Here is a 19,512-nt window from a genome sequence, read left to right as displayed (position 1 = left end):
GTCCCGTCGACTGCTGTTTCCTGAAGTCCACGATCATCTCCTTTGTTTTGTTGACGTTGAGTGCCCTCACCTCCTCCCTATAGGCTGTCTCGTTGTTGGTGATCAAACCTACTACTGTTGTTTCATCTGCAAATTTGATGATTGAGTTGGAGGCGTGCATGGCCATGCAGTCATGGGTGAACAGGGAGTACAGGAGGGGGCTGAGCAAGCACCCTTGTGAGGCCCCAGTGTTGAGGATGCGCGAAGTGGGGGTGGCCCATCAGGAAGTCCAGGATCCAATTGCACAGGGCGGCGTTGACCCAGGGCCTCAAGCTTAATGATGAGATTGGAGGGTACTATGGTGTTGAATGCTGAGCTGTAGTCAATGAACAGCATTCTTACATAGGTATTCCTCTTGTCCAGATGGGATAGGGCAGTGCACAGTGTGATGGCGATTGCATCGTCTGTGGACCTATTGGGGCGGTATGCAAATTGAAGTTGGTCTAGGGTGGCAGGTAAGGTGCACTTCATGATGAGTGCTACGGGGCGATAGTCATTTAGATCAGTTTACCTTTGCCTTCTTGGGAACAGGAACAATGGTGGCCATCTTGAAGCATGTGGGGACAGCAGACTGGGATAGGGAGAGATTGAGGTTAAACACACCAGCCAGCTGGTCTGTGCATGCTCTGAGGACCCGGCTAGGGATGCCGTCTGGGCCGGCAGCCTTGCGAGGGTTAACACGTTTTAAATGACTTACTCATATCGGCCACGGAGAGGGAGAGGCCACAGTTGCAGGCCATGTCGGTGGCACTGTATTATCCTCAAAGTAGGCAAAGAAGGTGTTTAGTTTAGTTAGAAGGTGAACATCTTGGCCATGTTCTGTTATAATCTCCACCCGGGCACAGCCAGAAGAGGACTGGCCACCCCTCATAGCCTGGTTCCTCTCTAGGTTTCTTCCTAGGTTTTGGCCTTTCTAGGGAGTTTTTCCTAGCCACCGTGCTTCTACACCTGCATTGCTTGCTGTTTGGGGTTTTAGGCTGGGTTTCTGTACAGCACTTTGATATATCAGCTGATGTAAGAAGGGCTATATAAATACATTTGATTTGATTTGATAGTTTGTCTGGAAGCAAGACGTCAGTGTCCATGACGTGGCTGGTTTTTCCTTTTTGTAGTCCGTGATTGCCTGTAGACTCTGCCACATACGTCTCGTGTCTGAGCCGTTGAATTGCGACTCCACTTTGTCCCTATACCGACATTTCGCTTGTTTGATTTCCTTGCAGAGGGAACAACTACACTGTTTTTTTGGCCATATTCCCAGTCATCTTTCCATGTTTAAATCCGGTGGTTCACGCTTTCAGTTTTGCGTGAATGCCGCCATCTATCCACATCTCCAATGCACTTCCTTATAAACTCACTCACTGAATCAGCGTACAAACCAATATAATTCTCTGAGGCTATCCGGATCATGTCCCAGTCCGCGTGATCAAAACAATATTGAAGCGTGGATTCCGATTGGTCAGACCAGCGTTGAATAGTTCTTGTCACAGGTACATCCTGTTTGAGTTTCTGCATATAGAAGTAAAATGGAGTCATGGTCAGATTTGCCGAAAGGAGGGCGGGGGAGAGACTTGTATGCATCACGGAAGTTAGAGTAACAGTGATCCAGTATATTGCCTGCACAAGTGCTACAGTCAATATTCTGATAGAATTTAGGTAGCCTTGTTCTCAAATTTGCTTTGTTAAAATCCCCAGCTACAATAAATGCAGCCTCAGGATATATGGTTTCCAGTGAAGTTCCTTGAGGGCCGTCATGGTATCGGCTTAAGGGGGGGATATACATGGCGGTGACAATAACCTATGTCAGGTGAACAAAAGGACTTGAGTTCCTGTATGTTTTTATGATTACACCATGAGTCGTTAATCATGAAGCATACACCCCCGCCCTTCTTCCCAGAGAGTTATTTATTTCTGTCGGCGCGACGCATAAAGAATCCCAGTGGCTGTTCCGACTCCGACAACATATCCCGAGAAAGCCATGTTTCCGTGAAACAGAGTATGTTACAATCCCTGATGTCTCTCTGGAAAGCAACCCTTGCCCTAGGTCCCATGTGGCTCAGTTGGTAGAGCATGGTGTTTGCAATTCCAGGGTTGTGGGAGAATTATTATTTTTTTTATTAAAAAAATGTATGAAATGTATGCATTCACTACTGTAAGTCGCTCTGGATAAGAGCGTCTGCTAAATGGCTGAAATGTAAAATGTAAATCTAATTTAGTCTACCTTGTTATATACTCGGAAGCGGTGGGTGGTGTCCACGCCTCTGAAGTCTGACCAGAAGGCCGCTCCGTCTACCTCTTCTGCGGCGATGTTGTTTTGGGTCGGCCTCTGGAATCAGATCAAATGTCCTGGGTGGTGGTGCGAACAAAGGATCCGCTTCGGGAAAGTCGTATTCCTGGTCGTAATGTTGGTGAGTTGATGTCGATCTGATATCCAATATTTCTTCCCGGCTGTTTGTAATAACACTTAAGATTTTCTGGGCTAACAATGTAAGAAATAATACATAAGAAACTAAATACTGCATAGTTTCCTAAGGACTAGAAGCAAGGCGACCCTCTCTGTCGGCACCATCTTGTCTTTAAAAACCATTAATCAATCATTAATAAATTCCTTATAAATAGTCTTGCGAGTTAACGATTAGATTTTTTACATTTTAGTCATTTAGCAGACGCTCTTATCCAGAGCGACTTAGAGTAGAGTGCATCATTTTTTATTTTTTATACTGGGCCCCTGTGGGAATCGAACCCAAAAACCTTGGCGTAGCAAGCGCCATGCTCAACCAACTGAGCCACAATAACGCCTTTATAACTGGTTTATAAGTACATTAGTAGTACATTATTGATCATGAACAAATTGTGAGCATGCTATGATCAAACACCATATTCAATATCTTATAAACCTTTAATAAATAATTAAAAAGTGTTTATAAATGCATAAATGACTATTTAGAGATTGCATATTGACATTTACAAATGTAGGAAAAATTATTAATAAATGGCAAATGAACACTTTACTAACTGTTTATAAATGGTTTATTAAGGGACCTTAATATAAAGTATTACCTGATGTAAAAGCTATATGTACATCTGTAGATCTTGATAACGGTCATCTTCAGCTAAAAGGTACTGAGATGTACTGGAAGGAAGAGGAAGACTCTAACATACCTTTTCCCAGATTGAAGATGAAGGGTTTCTTGCGGTCCATACTGGAGTCAAACTTCTTCCCATTGATTAGTTTGCCAGTGTAGTGCACTGCTACCTTGTCCCCAATCATGGGTCTGTCCCCATCCTCTCCCTGGTTTTTCACCACCTGTACAAAGAACAGATGTCAGCCCTAAGATCATCTCAGCTCAGCATGCTAGTTAGTATTTGTTTTCTATAGCTAGACAGTACCCAGGTTTCCATCTAATTGGCGAAAGATTTTCATGCAAATATTCTAGAATCTGCATTAAAAAAATATGCGCATTTTCTTACATGTGGTGTGTTTCCACCAATTGGACTTGTTGCGGATAAAAATCACTGCGTGATGACGTAGTGCCCTCAAAATGACATTTTTTGCACAAGTTTTCATGTACCAAATACAAATCTAAAGTTCAATGTGTTTCCATATCATTTTTATTTGTCAAATGGCAGCCAAGCATCGATCATCATGTCACAGAATAAGACCCTTGATATTTATTGGAATGGAGCATCAAGATCACTGTGCACTTTCACCACACTGAAGTTCATCATAACTTATTTTATCTGTAGCCTAATAAACTGCAAGGTTTCCCGAGTTGTAGTAGGAGGACCACACACCATAGCATCGCGTGACTCCAAGTTTACTTCGATATGATTGTTATTATATCAATATTTGTGCATAAAAGCGGTCCACCACCATTTCTCGCATAACTTATTTTACAGACACAAAAAGATCACACAATGTCAAATTAACAAATTATCTATCGGCATTCATACAGTTGTACCGAAACGTCCTGTTTCCATCACAGCTGTCGGGATTTTTTTTTATACGATATGATTTTATTAATGTGAAATATTTATCTTTCATTTACCCCTACTAGTATTTTTAATCCTAACAGTTATGCATTTCTTGCCGTGCTCTGTTCTTGCTGCCACGTTTAGAGGTAACTCCTGGACAGGAGGATGTGCTCAAAACAAAGGAACACTTGAGTGGTGACAGAATTATGAAAGAAGAGTATCTCTGACGTCTCTCTGAATACCATGCCAAAGGGAACACATTGTGTGTGTGCTTCAGGCCTGGCTTAAAAGAGGATGTCAACAGTACAACACATCCTAACACTGAAGAGATTCCTTTCATAACCAACAAAGCATGTTTATGGAATGATAAGCAACGCAGAGTATGAAAAGTAGAGCCGAATCCTAATAATAATTTGAGCTGCGCTCCTTTATGTCAAGTCAGAGTTTGTCCTTTACAGAGGATGGTGGGATCAGGTTAAAGCCTACCTTGCGAACTCCCTCGTCTTTGTTAGGAGTGACGTCAATGCCCTTAACGGCAAAGACCACAGCAGGAGACTGGTCATCCTTGGACTGGTCCTTATCTGTGGTCATATCTGCACCTGGGACTGCCACTCTAAACCTGCACAAAAAAGTCACACACACAAACATTGTTAAAACTGGGATACGCACAAATGTAATAACACACTCACAAAACCCCACCAATACACAAAGCCACCAGTAGACAGGCCTTTCAGAACCACCTGAATCTCACTTTAACTGTAATCATTGATATTCATATGACCTTTAGGTAGGTACATTGTTAACTATATTATACAGTATCTCTGACATCATGTGAGTCAGGGAATGGCGCTTCTAACATCTCAACTCTGTTTCTTCTTCATTCTGATAAAATGCATGAGCTGACGCACACCCAAAAATGTATGTAGAGGTGCAGACTAACGAAGAATAAACTCTGCGCCATCCCTCTTTGTGAGGCATGCAGCACAGTACGTTCTTGGGAGACTGTTGTCATTGAAGAGCCAAACATGTTTTCTGATGATGAGCTATAGAAAGTGCCTCAATGGCTGCCTTATCTCCCAGCCCACAGTACATCGTGTTAACTCATGGTACACCGTGTTACCTCATGGTACATCGTGTTAACTTGCTGCAGTCATACCACCATACTAATGTCAAGGCGCCAGAAAACGTACACATGTAGCATCTTAATTTGAGTCAGTTTACTACATCAGGAAAATAATCCGGCAGCAACAGGAAATGCAAAATTATTATGTGGATTATAATTAATTGTAGGGGATGATACCTTTTTTCATAAGGGAAAATCAAGTCTGAAATTTCAAAGTGGAAATTACAAACTCCAGACGCCTTTTTAAACCCCAAATACATGACAAGTTAAAAATGTTCTGCATTGCAGGAAAGTTCTCCTGCAACAAGGTGATCAAATTAAGATCTTACATCTGTAGGTCTTCATGTACAGTATCTATGCTGTTTCATTGCAGTATACTATGCCCACATTCACTATTGACAATGCCAAAAGGTTAAATTCAATCAAAACTGCAATGTGGTAAGCGATTTACACAGTAGCTCTTTTTCTTCCATGGTCAAATAAAATTATTTTTGTTTCTACTTCATTCTGAAAACTGGCCCCTGATGAATGAAATATGAGAGATGATGGTGCAACAGTGCAGTCAATCTTTGTGATGCTGCACAGTGCGTTCTTGGGACGCCGTTGAAGAGCCAAAAGAACTTTCTGATGATGAGCTAACATATAATATTATCCTGATGTCTTTCAATGGCAGCCTTCATGAGTTGTAACTCTCAAACCACAATACATCATGTTAACTAGAGGTCGACCGATTATGATTTTTCAATGCCGATACCGATACCAATTATTGGAGGGCCAAAAAAGCCGATACCGATTAATCTGCAGATTTTTTTTATATATATATATATATATATATATATATATATATATATATATATATATATATATATATATATATATATATATATATATATAATGACAATTACAACAATACTGAATGAACACTTATATTAACTTAATATAATACATAAATACTATCAATTTAGCCTCAAATAAATAATGAAACATGTTCAATTTGGTTTAAATAATGCAAAAACAAAGTGTTGGAGAAAAAAGTAAAAGTGCAATATGTGACCTGTAAAAAAGCTAACGTTTAAGTTCCTTGCTCAGAACATGAGAACATATGAAAGCTGGTGGTTCCTTTTAACATGAGTCTTCAATATTCCCAGGTAAGAAGTTTTAGGTTGTAGTTATTATAGGAATTATAGGACTATTTCTCTCTATACGATTTGTATTTCATATACCTTTGACTATTGGATGTTCTTATAGGCACTTTAGCATTGCCAGTGTAACAGTATAGCTTCCGTCCCTCTCCTCACAAGTACCTGGGCTCAAACCAGGAACACATCGACAACAGCCACCCTCGAAGCAGTGTTACATATGCAGAGCAAGGGGAACAACTACTCCAAGTCTCAGAGCGAGTGACGTTTGAAACGCTATTAGCGTGCACCCGGATAACTAGCTAGCCATTTCACATCGGTTACACCAGCCCAATCTTGGGAGTTGATAGGCTTGAAGTCATAAACAGTGCAATGCTTGAAGAATTGCGAAGGGCTGCTGGCAAAACGCACGAAAGTGCTGTTTGAATGAATGCTTACGAGCCTGCTGGTGCCTACCACCGCTCAGTCAGACTGCTCTATCAAATATCAAAGCATAGACTTAATTATAATATAATAAACACACAGAAATACGAGCCTTAGGTCATTAATATGGTAGAATCCGGAAACTATCATCTCGAAAACAAAAACGTATTTTTTTTCAGTGAAATACGGAACCGTTCCGTATTTTATCTAATGGGTGGCATCCCTAAGTCTAAATATTCCTGTTACATTGCACAACCTTCAATGTTATGTCATAATTACGTAAAATTCTGGCAAATTAGTTCGCAACAAGCCAGGCGGCCCAAACTGTTGCATATACCCTGACTCTGCGTGCAATGAACGCAAGAGAACTGACACAATTTCACCTGGTTAATATTGCCTACTAACCTGGATTTCTTTTAACTAAATATGCAGGTTTAAAAATATATACTTCTGTGTATTGATTTTAAGAAAGGCATTGATGTTTATGGTTAGGTACAGTCGTGCAACGATTGTGCTTTTTTCGCAAATGCGCTTTTGTTAAATCATCCCCCGTTTGGCGAAGTTGGCTGTCTTTGTTAGGAAGAAATAGTATTCACACAGGTCGCAATGAGCGAGGCGGCCCAAACTGCTGCATATACCCTGACTCTGTTGCAGAGGTGACACATTTTCCCTAGTTAAAATAAATTCATGTTAGCAGGCAATATTAACTAAATATGCAGGTTTAAAAATATATACTTGTGTATTGATTTTAAGAAAGACATTGATGTTTATGGTTAGGTACACGTTGGAGCAACGACAGTCCTTTTTTGCGAATGCGCACCGCATCGATTATATGCAACGCCGGACAGGCTAGATAAACTAGTAATATCATCAACCATGTGTAGTTAACTAGTGATTATGATTGATTGATTGTTTTTTATAAGATACGTTTAATGCTAACTTACCTTGGCTTCTTACTGCATTCGCGTAACAGGCAGGCTCCTCGTGGAGTGCAATGTAAAGCAGGTGGTTAGAGCATTGGACTAGTTAACCGTAAGGTTGCAAGATTGAATCCCCAAGCTGACAAGGTAAAAATCTGTCGTTCTGCCCCTGAACAAGGCAGTTAACCCACCGTTCCTAGGCCGTCATTGAAAATAAGAATGTGTTCTTTACTGACTTGCCTAGTTAAAAAATATTATCAAAAAATAACAATAAATAAATAAATAAAAATCGGCAAATCGGTGGGCAAAAATACCGATTACCGATTGTTATGAAAACTTGAAATCGGCCCTAATTAATCGGACATTCCGATTAATCGGTCGACCTCTAATGTTAACTCATGGGATTTTCTGCTGTCATACCATAATACTAGCATCAACTGTGCAGTGCACATAGTTTAGAACTAACTGTAAAAAAATTCCACACACAAAAAAAGACAGGGGGCTGCGGACGGGTGTGCTCCGCCAGTGCCTGTTGCATCTTTAGAGATAAGATACAACTTAATTTTCCCCTCAGGGCAATAAGATTAGGGCCCGGTCCCATGCCTTAGGACATGAGAAAGTTAGGTAGACGCAGTCAGGGTTGAAGTCATCTTAACTCCAGATTTGAGTTCAGTCCACCATGACGCTATGTGACTACCTAAAGAACGCTAAGGTATTAAAATGCTGCTTTGCTGTCATATTTGCCAAGTTAACGTGTATTGTGTCAATGTTGATTTTGGAATGTCTTTATCTGTTTATAGCTTTAGCCTGCCCGTGAACTAGGGCTGGGCGATATGACGATATATATCGTGAGAAACGATAGAAACGATAGAAAAACTTATATTGTTGATTAGTTGTGTTGCAAATCACACTCTTTACAGCAATATTTTTCCTCAATTGGACGACGTGTGGAAGGAAATTTGCAACACAAACAAACATGGAGGACAGTGTACGTGACACAGAGCATGGAGACACGGAGCTCGTACCTAAAAGAGGGGCTACTTTGGTCGCATGGACGTGGTTAGGGTATGAAAAGTCTGACACGGACCAGAAAACCGTCCTTTGCAAAATATGCCGCAGGCCAGTCCCGACAACAGGCTCAAACACCACTAACCTCTTACCACCTACTCAAGAATCAGGTGAAACAGTAGGGAGAGAGTCTACGGATGAGACCCAAAAAAGTACAGTCGAGTGCTCAAAACAAACCCCCGACTGAGATGTTGCAAGAGGCTTTTGCCCGCGACACACCATATGGCAAAAAATCACAAAGATGGAAGGAGATAACAGCTGCCGTTACAACTTAACTCTGCAAAGACATGGGCCCAAATTACACAGTCAAGAAACGGGGGTTTCGTGAGTTGGTGCTAACACTCGAACCAAGGTACCAAATGCAAATTGATATGTGACACATATTAATACCAAAATAACATGCAAATACTGGCAAGCCCACAAATATATATATATACAGTTGAAGTTGGAAGTTTAAATGTATTTGGCTAAGGTGAATGTAAACTCAGTTTTTCATACTCAGACATTTAATCATAGTAAAAAGTCCCTGTCTTAGGTCAGTTAGGATTTTAAGAATGTGAAATATCAGAATAATAGTAGAGAGAATGATTTATTTCAGCTTTTATTTCTTTCATCACATTCCCAGTGGGTCAGCAGTTTGCATACACTCAATTCGTTTTTGGTAGCATTGCCTTTAAATTGTTTAACTTGGGTCAAACGTTTTGGGAAGCCTTCTACAAGCTTCCCACAATAAGTTGGGTGAATTTTGGTCCATTCCTCCTGACAGAGATGATGTAACTGAGTCAGGTTTGTAGGCCTCCTTGCTCACACACACTTTTTCAGTTCTGCCCCCAACTTTTCTATAGGATTGTGGTCAGGGCTTTGTGATGACCACTCCAATACCTTGACTTTGTTATCCTTAAGCCATTTTGCAACAGCTTTGGAAGTATGCTTAGGGTCATTGTCCATTTCGAAGACCCATTTGCAACCAAGCTTTAACTTCCTGTCTGATGTCTTGAGATGTTGCTTCAATATATCCACATAATTTTCCTGCCTCATAATGCTATCTATTTTGTGAAGTGCACCAGTCCCTCCTGCAGCAAAGCACCCCCACAACATGATGCTGCCACCCCCGTGCCTCACGATTGGGATGGTGTTCTTCAGCTTGCAAGCTTCCTCATTTTTTCCTCCAAACATAATGATGGTTATTATGGCCAAACAGTTCTATTTTTGTTTCATCAGACTAGAGGACATTTCTCCAAAAACTACGATCTTCATCCCCATGTGCAGTTGCAAACTGTAGTCTTGCTTTTTTATGGTGGTTTTGGAGCAGACGTGGCTTCTTCCTTGCTGAGCGGCCTTTCAGGTTATGTCGATATAGGACTTGTTTTACTGTGGATATAGATAATTTTGTACCTTTTTCCTCCAGCATCTTCATAGGGTCCTTTGCTGTTGTTCTGGGATTGATTTGCCTTTTTCGCACCAAAGTATGTTAATCTCTAGGAGACAGAACTCGTCTCCTTCCTGAGCAGTATGGTGGCTGCGTGGTCCCATGGTGTTTATACTTGCGTACTATTGTTTGAACAGATAAACGTGGAACCTTCAGGCGTTTGGAAATTGCTCCCAAGGATAAACCAGACTGGTGGAGGTCTCCAAATATCTTTCTGAGGTCTTGGCTGTTTTCTTTTGATTTTCCCCATGATGTCAATCAAAGAGGCACTGAGTTTGAAGGTAGGCCTTGAAATACACCCACAGCTACACCTCCAATTGACAATTTATTTTATTTTATTTATTTCACCTTTATTTAACCAGGTAGGCCAGTGGAGAACAAGTTCTCATTTACAACTGCGACCTGGCCAAGATAAAGCAAAGCAGTGTGACAAAAACAACAACACGGAGTTACACATGGAATAAACAAATGTACAGTCAATAACACAATAGAAAAATCTGTATACAGTGTGTGCAAATGAAGTAAGGAGGTAAGGCAATAAATAGGCCAATAGTGGCTAAGTAATTACAATTTAGCAATTTACACTGGAGTGATATATGTGCAGATGAGGATGTGCAAGTATAAATACTGGTGTGCAAAAGAGCAGAAAAACAAAAACAAATATGGGGATGAGGTAGGTAGTTGGTTGGTTGAATGGGCTATTTACAGATGGGCTGTTTACAGCTGCAGCGATCGGTAAGCTGCTCTGACAGCTGACGCTTAAAGTTAGTGAGGGGGATATAAGTCTCCAACTTCTGTGATTTTTGCAATTCGTTCCAGTCATTGGCAGCAGAGAACTGGAATTAAAGGCAGCCAGGGACCAGGGAAATATACCTGCTGGAGCGCGTGCTACTGATGAGTGTTGCTATGGTGACAAGAGAGCTGAGATAAGGCGGAACTTTACCTAGCAAAGACTTATAGATGACCTGGAGCCAGTGGGTTTGGCGACGAATATGTAGCGAGGACCAGCCAACGAAAGCATACAGGTCGCAGTGGTGGGTAGTATATGGGGCTTTGGTGACAAAACGGATGGCACTGTGATAGACTACATCCAATTTGCTGAGTAGAGTGTTGGAGGCTATTTTGTAAATGACATTGCCGAAGTCAAGGATCTGCAGGATAGTGAGTTTTGCTTTGTTGCGAAATAGGAAGCCAATTCTAGATTTAATTTTGGATTGGAGATGCTTAATGTGAGTCTGGAAGGGGAGTTTACAGTCTAGCCAGACACCTAGGTATTTATAGTTGTCCACATATTCTAAGTCAGAACCGTCCATTGTAGTGATGCTAGTCAGGCGGGCGGGTGCAGGCAACGATCGGTTGAAGAGCGTGCATTTCATTTTACTAGCATTTAAAAGCAGTTGGAGGCCATGGAAGGAGTGTTGTATGGCATTGAAGCTCATTTGTAGGTTTGTTAACAGTGTCCAAAGAGGGGCCTGATGTATACAGGTGTTGCCTCGTAGAGGTGGATCAAAGAATCACCCACAGCAAGAGCGACATCATTGATATATACAGAAAAAAAGAGTCGGCCCGAGAATTGAACCCTGTGGCACCTCCATAGAGACTGCCAGAGGTCCAGACAACAGGCCTTCCGATTTGACACACTGAACTCTATCTGAGAAGTAGTTAGTGAACCAGGCGAGGCAGTCATTAGAGAAACCAAGGCTATTGAGTCTGCCGATAAGAATACGGTGATTGACAGTCGAAAGCCTTGGCCAGGTCGATGAAAACGGCTGCACAGTACTGTCTATAATCAATGGTGTTTATGATATCGTTTAAGACCTTGAGCGTGGCTGAGGTACACCCGTGACCAGCTCGGAAACCAGATTGCATATCAGAGAAGTTATGGTGGGATTCGAAATAATTGGTGATCTGTTTATTCACTTGGCTTTCGAAGACTTTGGAAAGGCAGGGCAGGATGGATATAGGTCTGTAATAGTTTGGGTCTAGAGTGTCTCCCCCTTTGAAGAGGGGGATGACAGCGGCCGCTTTCCAATCTTTAGGGATCTCAGACGATACGAAAGAGAGGTTGAACAGACTAGTAATAGGGGTTGCAACAATGTCGGCGGATAAATTTAGAAAGAGAGGGTCCAGATTGTCTAGCCCAGCTGATTTGTAGGGATCCAGATTTTGCAGCTTTTTCAGAACATCAGCTGTCTGGATTTGGGTGAAGGAGAAGCGGGGGGGCTTGGGACAGTTGCTGCGGAGGGTGCGGAGCAGTTGGCCGGGGTTGGGATAGGTTGTCCCACCCCCCACACATGTCAATTGATGTCAATTACAGTGAGGGGAAAAAGTATTTCATCCCCTGCTGATTTTGTACCTTTGCCAACTTACAAAGAAGTGATCAGTCTATCATTTTAATAATAGGTTTATTTGAACAGTGAGAGACAGAATAACAACAAAAAATTTCAGAAAAACGCATCTTAAAAATGTTATAAAATGATTTGCATTTTAATGAGGGAAATAAGTATTTGACCCCTCTGCAAAACATGACTTAGTACTTGGTGGCAAAACCCTTGTTGGCAATCACAGAGGTCAGACGTTTCTTGTAGTTGGCCACCAGCTTTGCACACATCTCAGGAGGGATTTTGTCCCACTACTCTTTGCAGATCTTCTCCAAGTCATTAAGGTTTCGAGGCTGACGTTTGCCAACTCGAACCTTCAGCTTGCTCCACATATTTTCTATGGGATTAAGGCCTGGAGACTGGCTAGGCCACTCCAGGACCTTAATGTGCTTCTTCTTGAGCCACTCCTTTGTTGCCTTGGCCATGTGTTTTGGGTCATTGTCATGCTGGAATATCCATCCACGACCCATTTTCAATGCCCTGCCTAAGGGAAGGAGGTTCTCACCCAAGATTTGACGGTACATGGCCCCATCCATCGTCCCTTTGATGCGGTGAAGTTGTCCTTTCCCCTCAGCAGAAAAACACGCCCAAAGCATAATGTTTCCACCTACATGTTTGACGGTGGAGATGGTATTCTTGGGGTTATAGGCAGCATTCCTCCTCCTCCAAACACGGCGAGTTGAGTTGATGCCAAAGAGCTCCATTTTGGTCTCATCTGACCACAACACTTTCACCAGTTGTCCTCTGAGTCATTCAGATGTTCATTGGCAAACTTCAGACAGGCATGTATATGTGCTTTCTTGAGCAGGGGGACCTTGCGGGAGCTGCAGGATTTCAGTCCTTCATGGCGTAGTGTGTTAACAATTGTTTTCTTGGTGACTATGGTCCCAGCTGCCTTGAGATCATTGACAAGATCCTCCCGTGTAGTTCATGGCTGACTCCTCACCGTTCTCATGATCATTGCAACTCCACGAGGTGAGATCTTGCATGGAGCCCCAGGCCCCAAAGAAATGTCACCCCACACCATGACTGACCCACCGCCAAACCGGTCATGCTGGAGGATGTTGCAGGCAGCAGAGCGTTCTCCACGAAGTCTCCAGACTCTGTCACGTCTGTCACGTGCTCAGTGTGAACCTGCTTTCATCTGTGAAGAGCACAGGACGCCAGTGGCGAATTTGCCAATCTTGGTGTTCTCTGGCAAATGCCAAACGTCCTGCACAGTGTTGGGCTGTAAGCACAACCCCCACCTGTGGACGTCGGGCCCTCATACCACCCTCATGGAGTCTGTTTCTGACCGTTTGAGCAGACATTACACATTGATTACACTATCACTCGTATTTCATATGTCACGATTCATCGATACGTATGCTATGATGCTGGTAAAGTTGTCTCGAGCACCTTCAGTGCTGGTCATAAAAAAAAGCTAGCAAAATGACAATCTGTTTCAGTAGGTATAGTTGGCTAGCTAACTATATTGCTAGGTGTCATCTAAAATAACCCTAATAAATAATACGGAACCCAGATCGGCTGCACGCGTGCAACATCGTGCACCATTGTGCATACATTTATTTTGTCCCCCTACACCAAACGTCATCACGACACGCAGGTTAAAATATCAAAACAAACTCTGAACCAATTACATAAATTTGGGAACATGTCGAAAAGCATTAAACATTTATGGCAATTTAGCTAGTTAGCTTGCACTTGCTAGCTAATTTGTCCTATTTAGCTAGCTTGCTGTTGCTAGCTAATTTGTCCTGGGATATAAACATTGAGTTGTTATTTTACACGAAATGCACAAGGTCCTCTACTCCGACAATTAATCCACACATAAAACGGTCAACCGAATCGTTCCTAGTCATCTCTCCTCCTTCCAGGCTTTTTCATCTTTGAACTTATATGGTGATTGTCATCTAAACTTTCATACTATTGCTACACACGACAGGCAACACAGTTTGTCTTTCAATCACCCACGTGGGTATAACCAATGAGGAGATGGGAGAGGCAGGACTTGCAGCGTGATCTGCGTCAGAAATAGAAAGGAGTTCTATTTTAGCCCTTGGCAACGCAGATGCTCGTTGACGCGCACGAGCAGTGTGGTCAGCCTGTAAGACAGTTCTTATTTGATTAATGGCGGTCGGACCCATCTATGTGACGCTAGCCACAATAAGGATTATCCACAACAGTGACTTTAAGGTTAGCCTTCAAAATAAAAGTATGGCATAATTCCACTATTTATATTAATTTGCATGACTGTCAATGACATACTTTTATTTTGAAGGCAAACCACAAATTCCACTATTGTGCCTAATCTTTATTGTGGCTAGCTCCGGTCGAGCGTCACTAGCTAGATGAAGCTAGCTGGCTGCTTATAACGTTAGCTTTGGGCAACAGGGTTAAGTAACTTGCTAGCAATTTATTTTCATGAACTGAAGTTCAATTTCAATAGGCGAACAACAAGTGGAAAACTGGCTAATACTTACAAGGATTCCTAAATCATTGCTAAGAATAATGAAAATGACTGCAGTTTCTACTGGTCATTGTTTTCAGGCTGGTTGTATTGGTGCTAGCTAGGTACCAAGCTAAAGCTATCTACCCCAGAAGTTGCGGTCGAACACATTATACTTTATTACCAACGCAGTATTGAAAACACATAGTTCGTGGCCAGTGTTTGCTTGTTTGCAGACTTTTTTGTGCAGATTTGACAGTGCTACTGTATCTTTTTTGACACACAAAGACCCAAACGTCATAACTTCATGTACCTACGTTATATAGGTATGCACATCAGCTTTGACATTGGTTTTGCACATCGGCGTTAAACTAGACATTGGCCGATACCGATGTTGGCATTTTTAACTAATATCGTCCGATTCCGATATGTTCAATGATATATCGTGCATCCCAAGTTTTGATGTCTTCACTATTATTCTACAGTGTAGACAATAGTAAAAATAAAGAAAAAGCCTTGAATGAGTAGGTGTGTCCAAACTTTTGACTGGTACATATGTGAATGGTGTGTATAGACAATATGTACAGTATATGAATAGAAAAGGTGTGTACAGCAGTAGTTATATTGGATGAGCCATGACTACAATTCAGTATATACATATAAAGTGGTAAAACAGTATGGAAACATTATTAAAGTGACATGGGTTCAATGACTCTGTAGGGCAGCAGTCTAAGTGCAGGGTTGAGTACCGGATGGTAGCCGGCTCGTGATAGTGTCTCAGGTTCAGGGAAGGGTACTGGGCAGTGGCCGGCTAGTGATGACTGTTTAACAGTCTGATGGCCTGGAGATAGAAGCTGTTTATCAATCTCTCGTCAGTCCCAGCTTTGATGTATCTGTACTGTCTCCGCCTTCTAGATGGTAGCGGGGTAAACAGGCCATGGCTCAGGTGGAGAGTACCTATTGGTATACTGGTGCATATTGTACAGAGGTGCTTGTGAGCGTGCGCACACACAGGAGGCTGGTGGGAGGAGCTATAGGAGGACAGGCTCATTGTAATGTCTGGAATGAAATTCATGGAATGGTATCAAACAGATCAAACATATGGAAACCACATTTGACTACTTTCCATTTATTCCATTTCAGACATTACAATGAGCCCATCCTCCTATAGCTTCTTCCACCTGCCTCCACTGACACGCACTCTCATACACACATACTCACACACACACATTTGATGCTTAATTTAGATCTGTAAGAATCTCACATTTGTTCCCACATACAGTATGTCAAAATGATATAAGGATCCTGTGATCACTTGCCATTGTTAACGTAAACAATAACCATAGTAATACATCTTCAAATTATTATTATTTTCTGAGACTCTGCCTTTCTTCATATGGATATCACTTCTAAGAAATGTTGGAATGGAACATCATGTTCTGGGAGCTGTAAATGTATATTTTCCACATTGACAGAGCCAAATGCATAAACAAACACACACATACAACTAACATGTAAGAACAATGAATTGATTTAATGATCTAGTAATATAATTATTAAATAAACCTAGAGTGTTAGCGGCTCTGTGGGGGGAATGTGTGTATGTCTATGTGTGCCAGTGTGTCTGTGTAATAGTCTGTCTGACTCTATGTCCACCTCTGTCTCTCTGCCTCCGTCGATCTCTGTGTCCACCTGCGCAGTAGTGTGTGTTTCCATCTGTGTGGGTATGTCTGTATGTGATGTATGTATGTATGTATGTATGTGTGTGTGTGTGTGTGTGTGTGTGTGTGTGTGTGTGTGTGTGTGTGTGTGTGTGTGTGTGTGTGTGTGTGTGTGTGTGTGTGTGTGTGTGTGTGTGTGGGTGTGTGTGTGTGTGTGTGTGGTTTTACTATCCTTGTGGGAACAAGAAATTAGTAAAACAAGGAAAATTCGGATCTGTGGGAATATTTCCCCAGTACCCACAAGGAAAAAGGCTAGTTTAGGGGTTAGGTTTAGGTTTAGGTTTAGGTTTAGGTTTAGGGTGTGTGTGTGTGTGTGTGTGTGTGTGTGTGTGTGTGTGTGTGTGTGTGTGTGTGTGTGTGTGTGTGTGTGTGTGTGTGTGTGTGTGTGTGTGTGTGTGTGTGTGTGTGTGTGTGTGTGTGTGTGTGTGTGTGTGTGTGTGTGTGTGTGTGTGTGTGTGTGTGTGTGTGAAGAATGTGTGTGGGGGAACACTATGTCTCTTCTGTTCCAAATTCCTGGCACAATCTGATGGTGTTCACCAATCTGAAACCCACTCAGTCACAACACAGCATCAGCTTCGGGTGGCGATATCCAAATAGGCTCCCCGCAACACAAATAGAGACTAACACACATTCCGTCTTCTTTTAATGGGGGAAATGCAGGGATTGACGCAGATGTACTAAAAAATCAATTATTTGAATTGCTGAAATGTCAAATCTGAGTTTGGAGGTTGTAAAAATGTTTGGTAACACAGACTACGGAACTTTAATAGCGGAATGTATAATGTAACTGTTATTAATTAATGTGCCACAGTATTTCATCCAAACATCATTCTTTCAGAATCCTTGTGAATTTGGCTTTAAGTTCATATTTATGATGAAGAAATATAAACCATCTCGGTATGTTATTATGAATATAAGTTACAGCTGTGTTACAGCCGGTAGTGCGTTAGTCTCGTAGCCCTTGACTGCAGTCAAATGACCTAGTGGCCTCATGGGTGGAATGTTATTTTTTTCATAATTAATAAACTATTTTTTTCTTTTTTTATCCAGTGTTTCTATGTCAAACAATGTTGTTATATTTCTGTCTTCTGTGATGTATATAAAGTGTAATATTGGGATGCAAACTCAAAATGTAATAGATTTCAACTCTATCTGAAATGGTACATGTCTTCTTTTTTTAAGCCCATAACCATGTGTGAGGTGTATACTTTTGTTTGAAAGTAGATTTGTTTAAGACTACCAAGAAACACTCTGTGTGACCCTGATTTAGCACACTGCAGTAAAAGGTTATTCAGAGAGAGAGTGGAACAGAGACCCTGTGGATAAATGCACGGACGGAACACAACAAAGCAGAGAACATTCAGTCCTGAGAGCTCCAGCAGCACAGTCACCACACAGATGCACACTGTGCCTCCAAGCTCTCTATCACAAGTCAATGCTACACACTAATCCACATATAAACATGCAGTAAACCATTGTGTGGCCAAGCAGACCTTGGGAGGAAACCTTGGTCTGATAATAGAGGGTACAGTATGTACACCTAATCCCCTACACATAACAAGCCTTGAACATGTGCTGCAATTAATGCTTTGGTTGCCTTCAACCTGCAACCTGCAATTTTATCCAGCAATCGCAATGCAAAGGAAATTACAGATGAACATATTTTTTAACAGTGTCCTAGTTTCTATCTGTTCTGCCCAGTCTTCCAGTCAGTAATTAGACTGAAACAATGATTGGATAAAATCATACTGTTTTTAACAATAGTCACACTCATTATACTATGCTTCACTGAATATGCAACAGTTCTGGAGAAACATGTTGAATAAATGTAAACATCTAGAATACAAAGTCTGCTATATTGCTATTTCTTAAACTATCTGTAATAAGCCTGTAATAAGCCTGTAATAAGCGAGCATAGGGCTACATTCATTTTAGGTAAATTATAGATTTTCCTTGAATTATATAGAAATTGGCATTGTGAGTGAGACATAAATATATTACTCTCTCTCTCTCGCTGTGTGTGTGTGTGTGTGTGTGTGTGTGTGTGTGTGTGTGTGTGTGTGTGTGTGTGTGTGTGTGTGTGTGTGTGTGTGTGTGTGTGTGTGTGTGTGTGTGTGTGTGTGTCTGAAAAGAGCGAGTGAGAAAGAAAGAAAAATCATGAAAAGAGTAAATCGGTTATAATAGCATTGGATTACAGCCATCAATGGATGTAAATTCATCTCACTCGCATTAAAAATATTGACACGTGATAAGTGAAGGAATAGAACATGAGCATGAGATCTAGCCTAAATGTATCTGGAAAAGAACCATAGAACATAACTTAATAGCACTGAACACTGATTCTACACATTAGCCAAATTACCGGAATCATACGTTTTGAAAACTGGACTTATTAAAAACATATTATTTATTATCTACTTTTTCATCTTATTCTGAGGATACAATTGTATATACAACACTATGCTACAATTGTATACAATGTAACTCAATACTCATTGGTCTCGCTAGATGAAACACCCAATAAAGCCATTCAAAAGACAGCAAACCAGTTATCCTATGTCCATACAAGACTAAGAAATAAAGCTGTAACTTACCTATTTATCTTTTGTCTTTTCTCTCTTTTGATTGTTCGTGTGCTGCTTTCGTGCTAACTTCAGCCGGTATATCACCGCTAGCTCTGCAACGCAAGTAAGCACGCTATGCTGCTGATTTCAAACCCGCCCTCATAACAAAACAGGGTACTGAATGTTCTGCCGGCAGTTTTTTACACTCAAAACCCCCGACATTAGTGAAGATCAAAACGCGAGTGTGAGCCCTATGGAGAGGAGAATTGAAATTACACTAGGAA

At 41.4% G+C, this 19,512-nt stretch overlaps 1 protein-coding gene across 1 annotated transcript in view; it reads right to left on the bottom strand.

Moving 5' to 3' along the window:
• Positions 1-19,472, bottom strand: part of fkbp5 (FKBP prolyl isomerase 5) — a 32,241-nt gene extending 12,769 nt beyond the window's left edge. The window contains exons 1-3 of the mRNA NM_001141081.2: positions 19,259-19,472; positions 4,498-4,630; positions 3,199-3,343 (exon numbers count right to left, since the gene is read on the bottom strand). Of these exons, the coding sequence (NP_001134553.1) occupies positions 3,199-3,343; positions 4,498-4,602 (250 nt within the window). The 5' untranslated portion in view covers positions 4,603-4,630; positions 19,259-19,472. The remainder of the gene's footprint in view (positions 1-3,198; positions 3,344-4,497; positions 4,631-19,258) is intronic.
• Between the last annotated feature and the right edge of the window lie 40 nt (positions 19,473-19,512).

Source organism: Salmo salar, chromosome 22, assembly GCF_965601325.2.
Source record: "Salmo salar chromosome 22, fSalSal1, whole genome shotgun sequence".
Classification (NCBI taxonomy): domain Eukaryota; kingdom Metazoa; phylum Chordata; class Actinopteri; order Salmoniformes; family Salmonidae; genus Salmo; species Salmo salar.
Note: the sequence above shows the minus strand (reverse complement) of the source record. Positions and strands in the feature narration are given on the sequence as shown.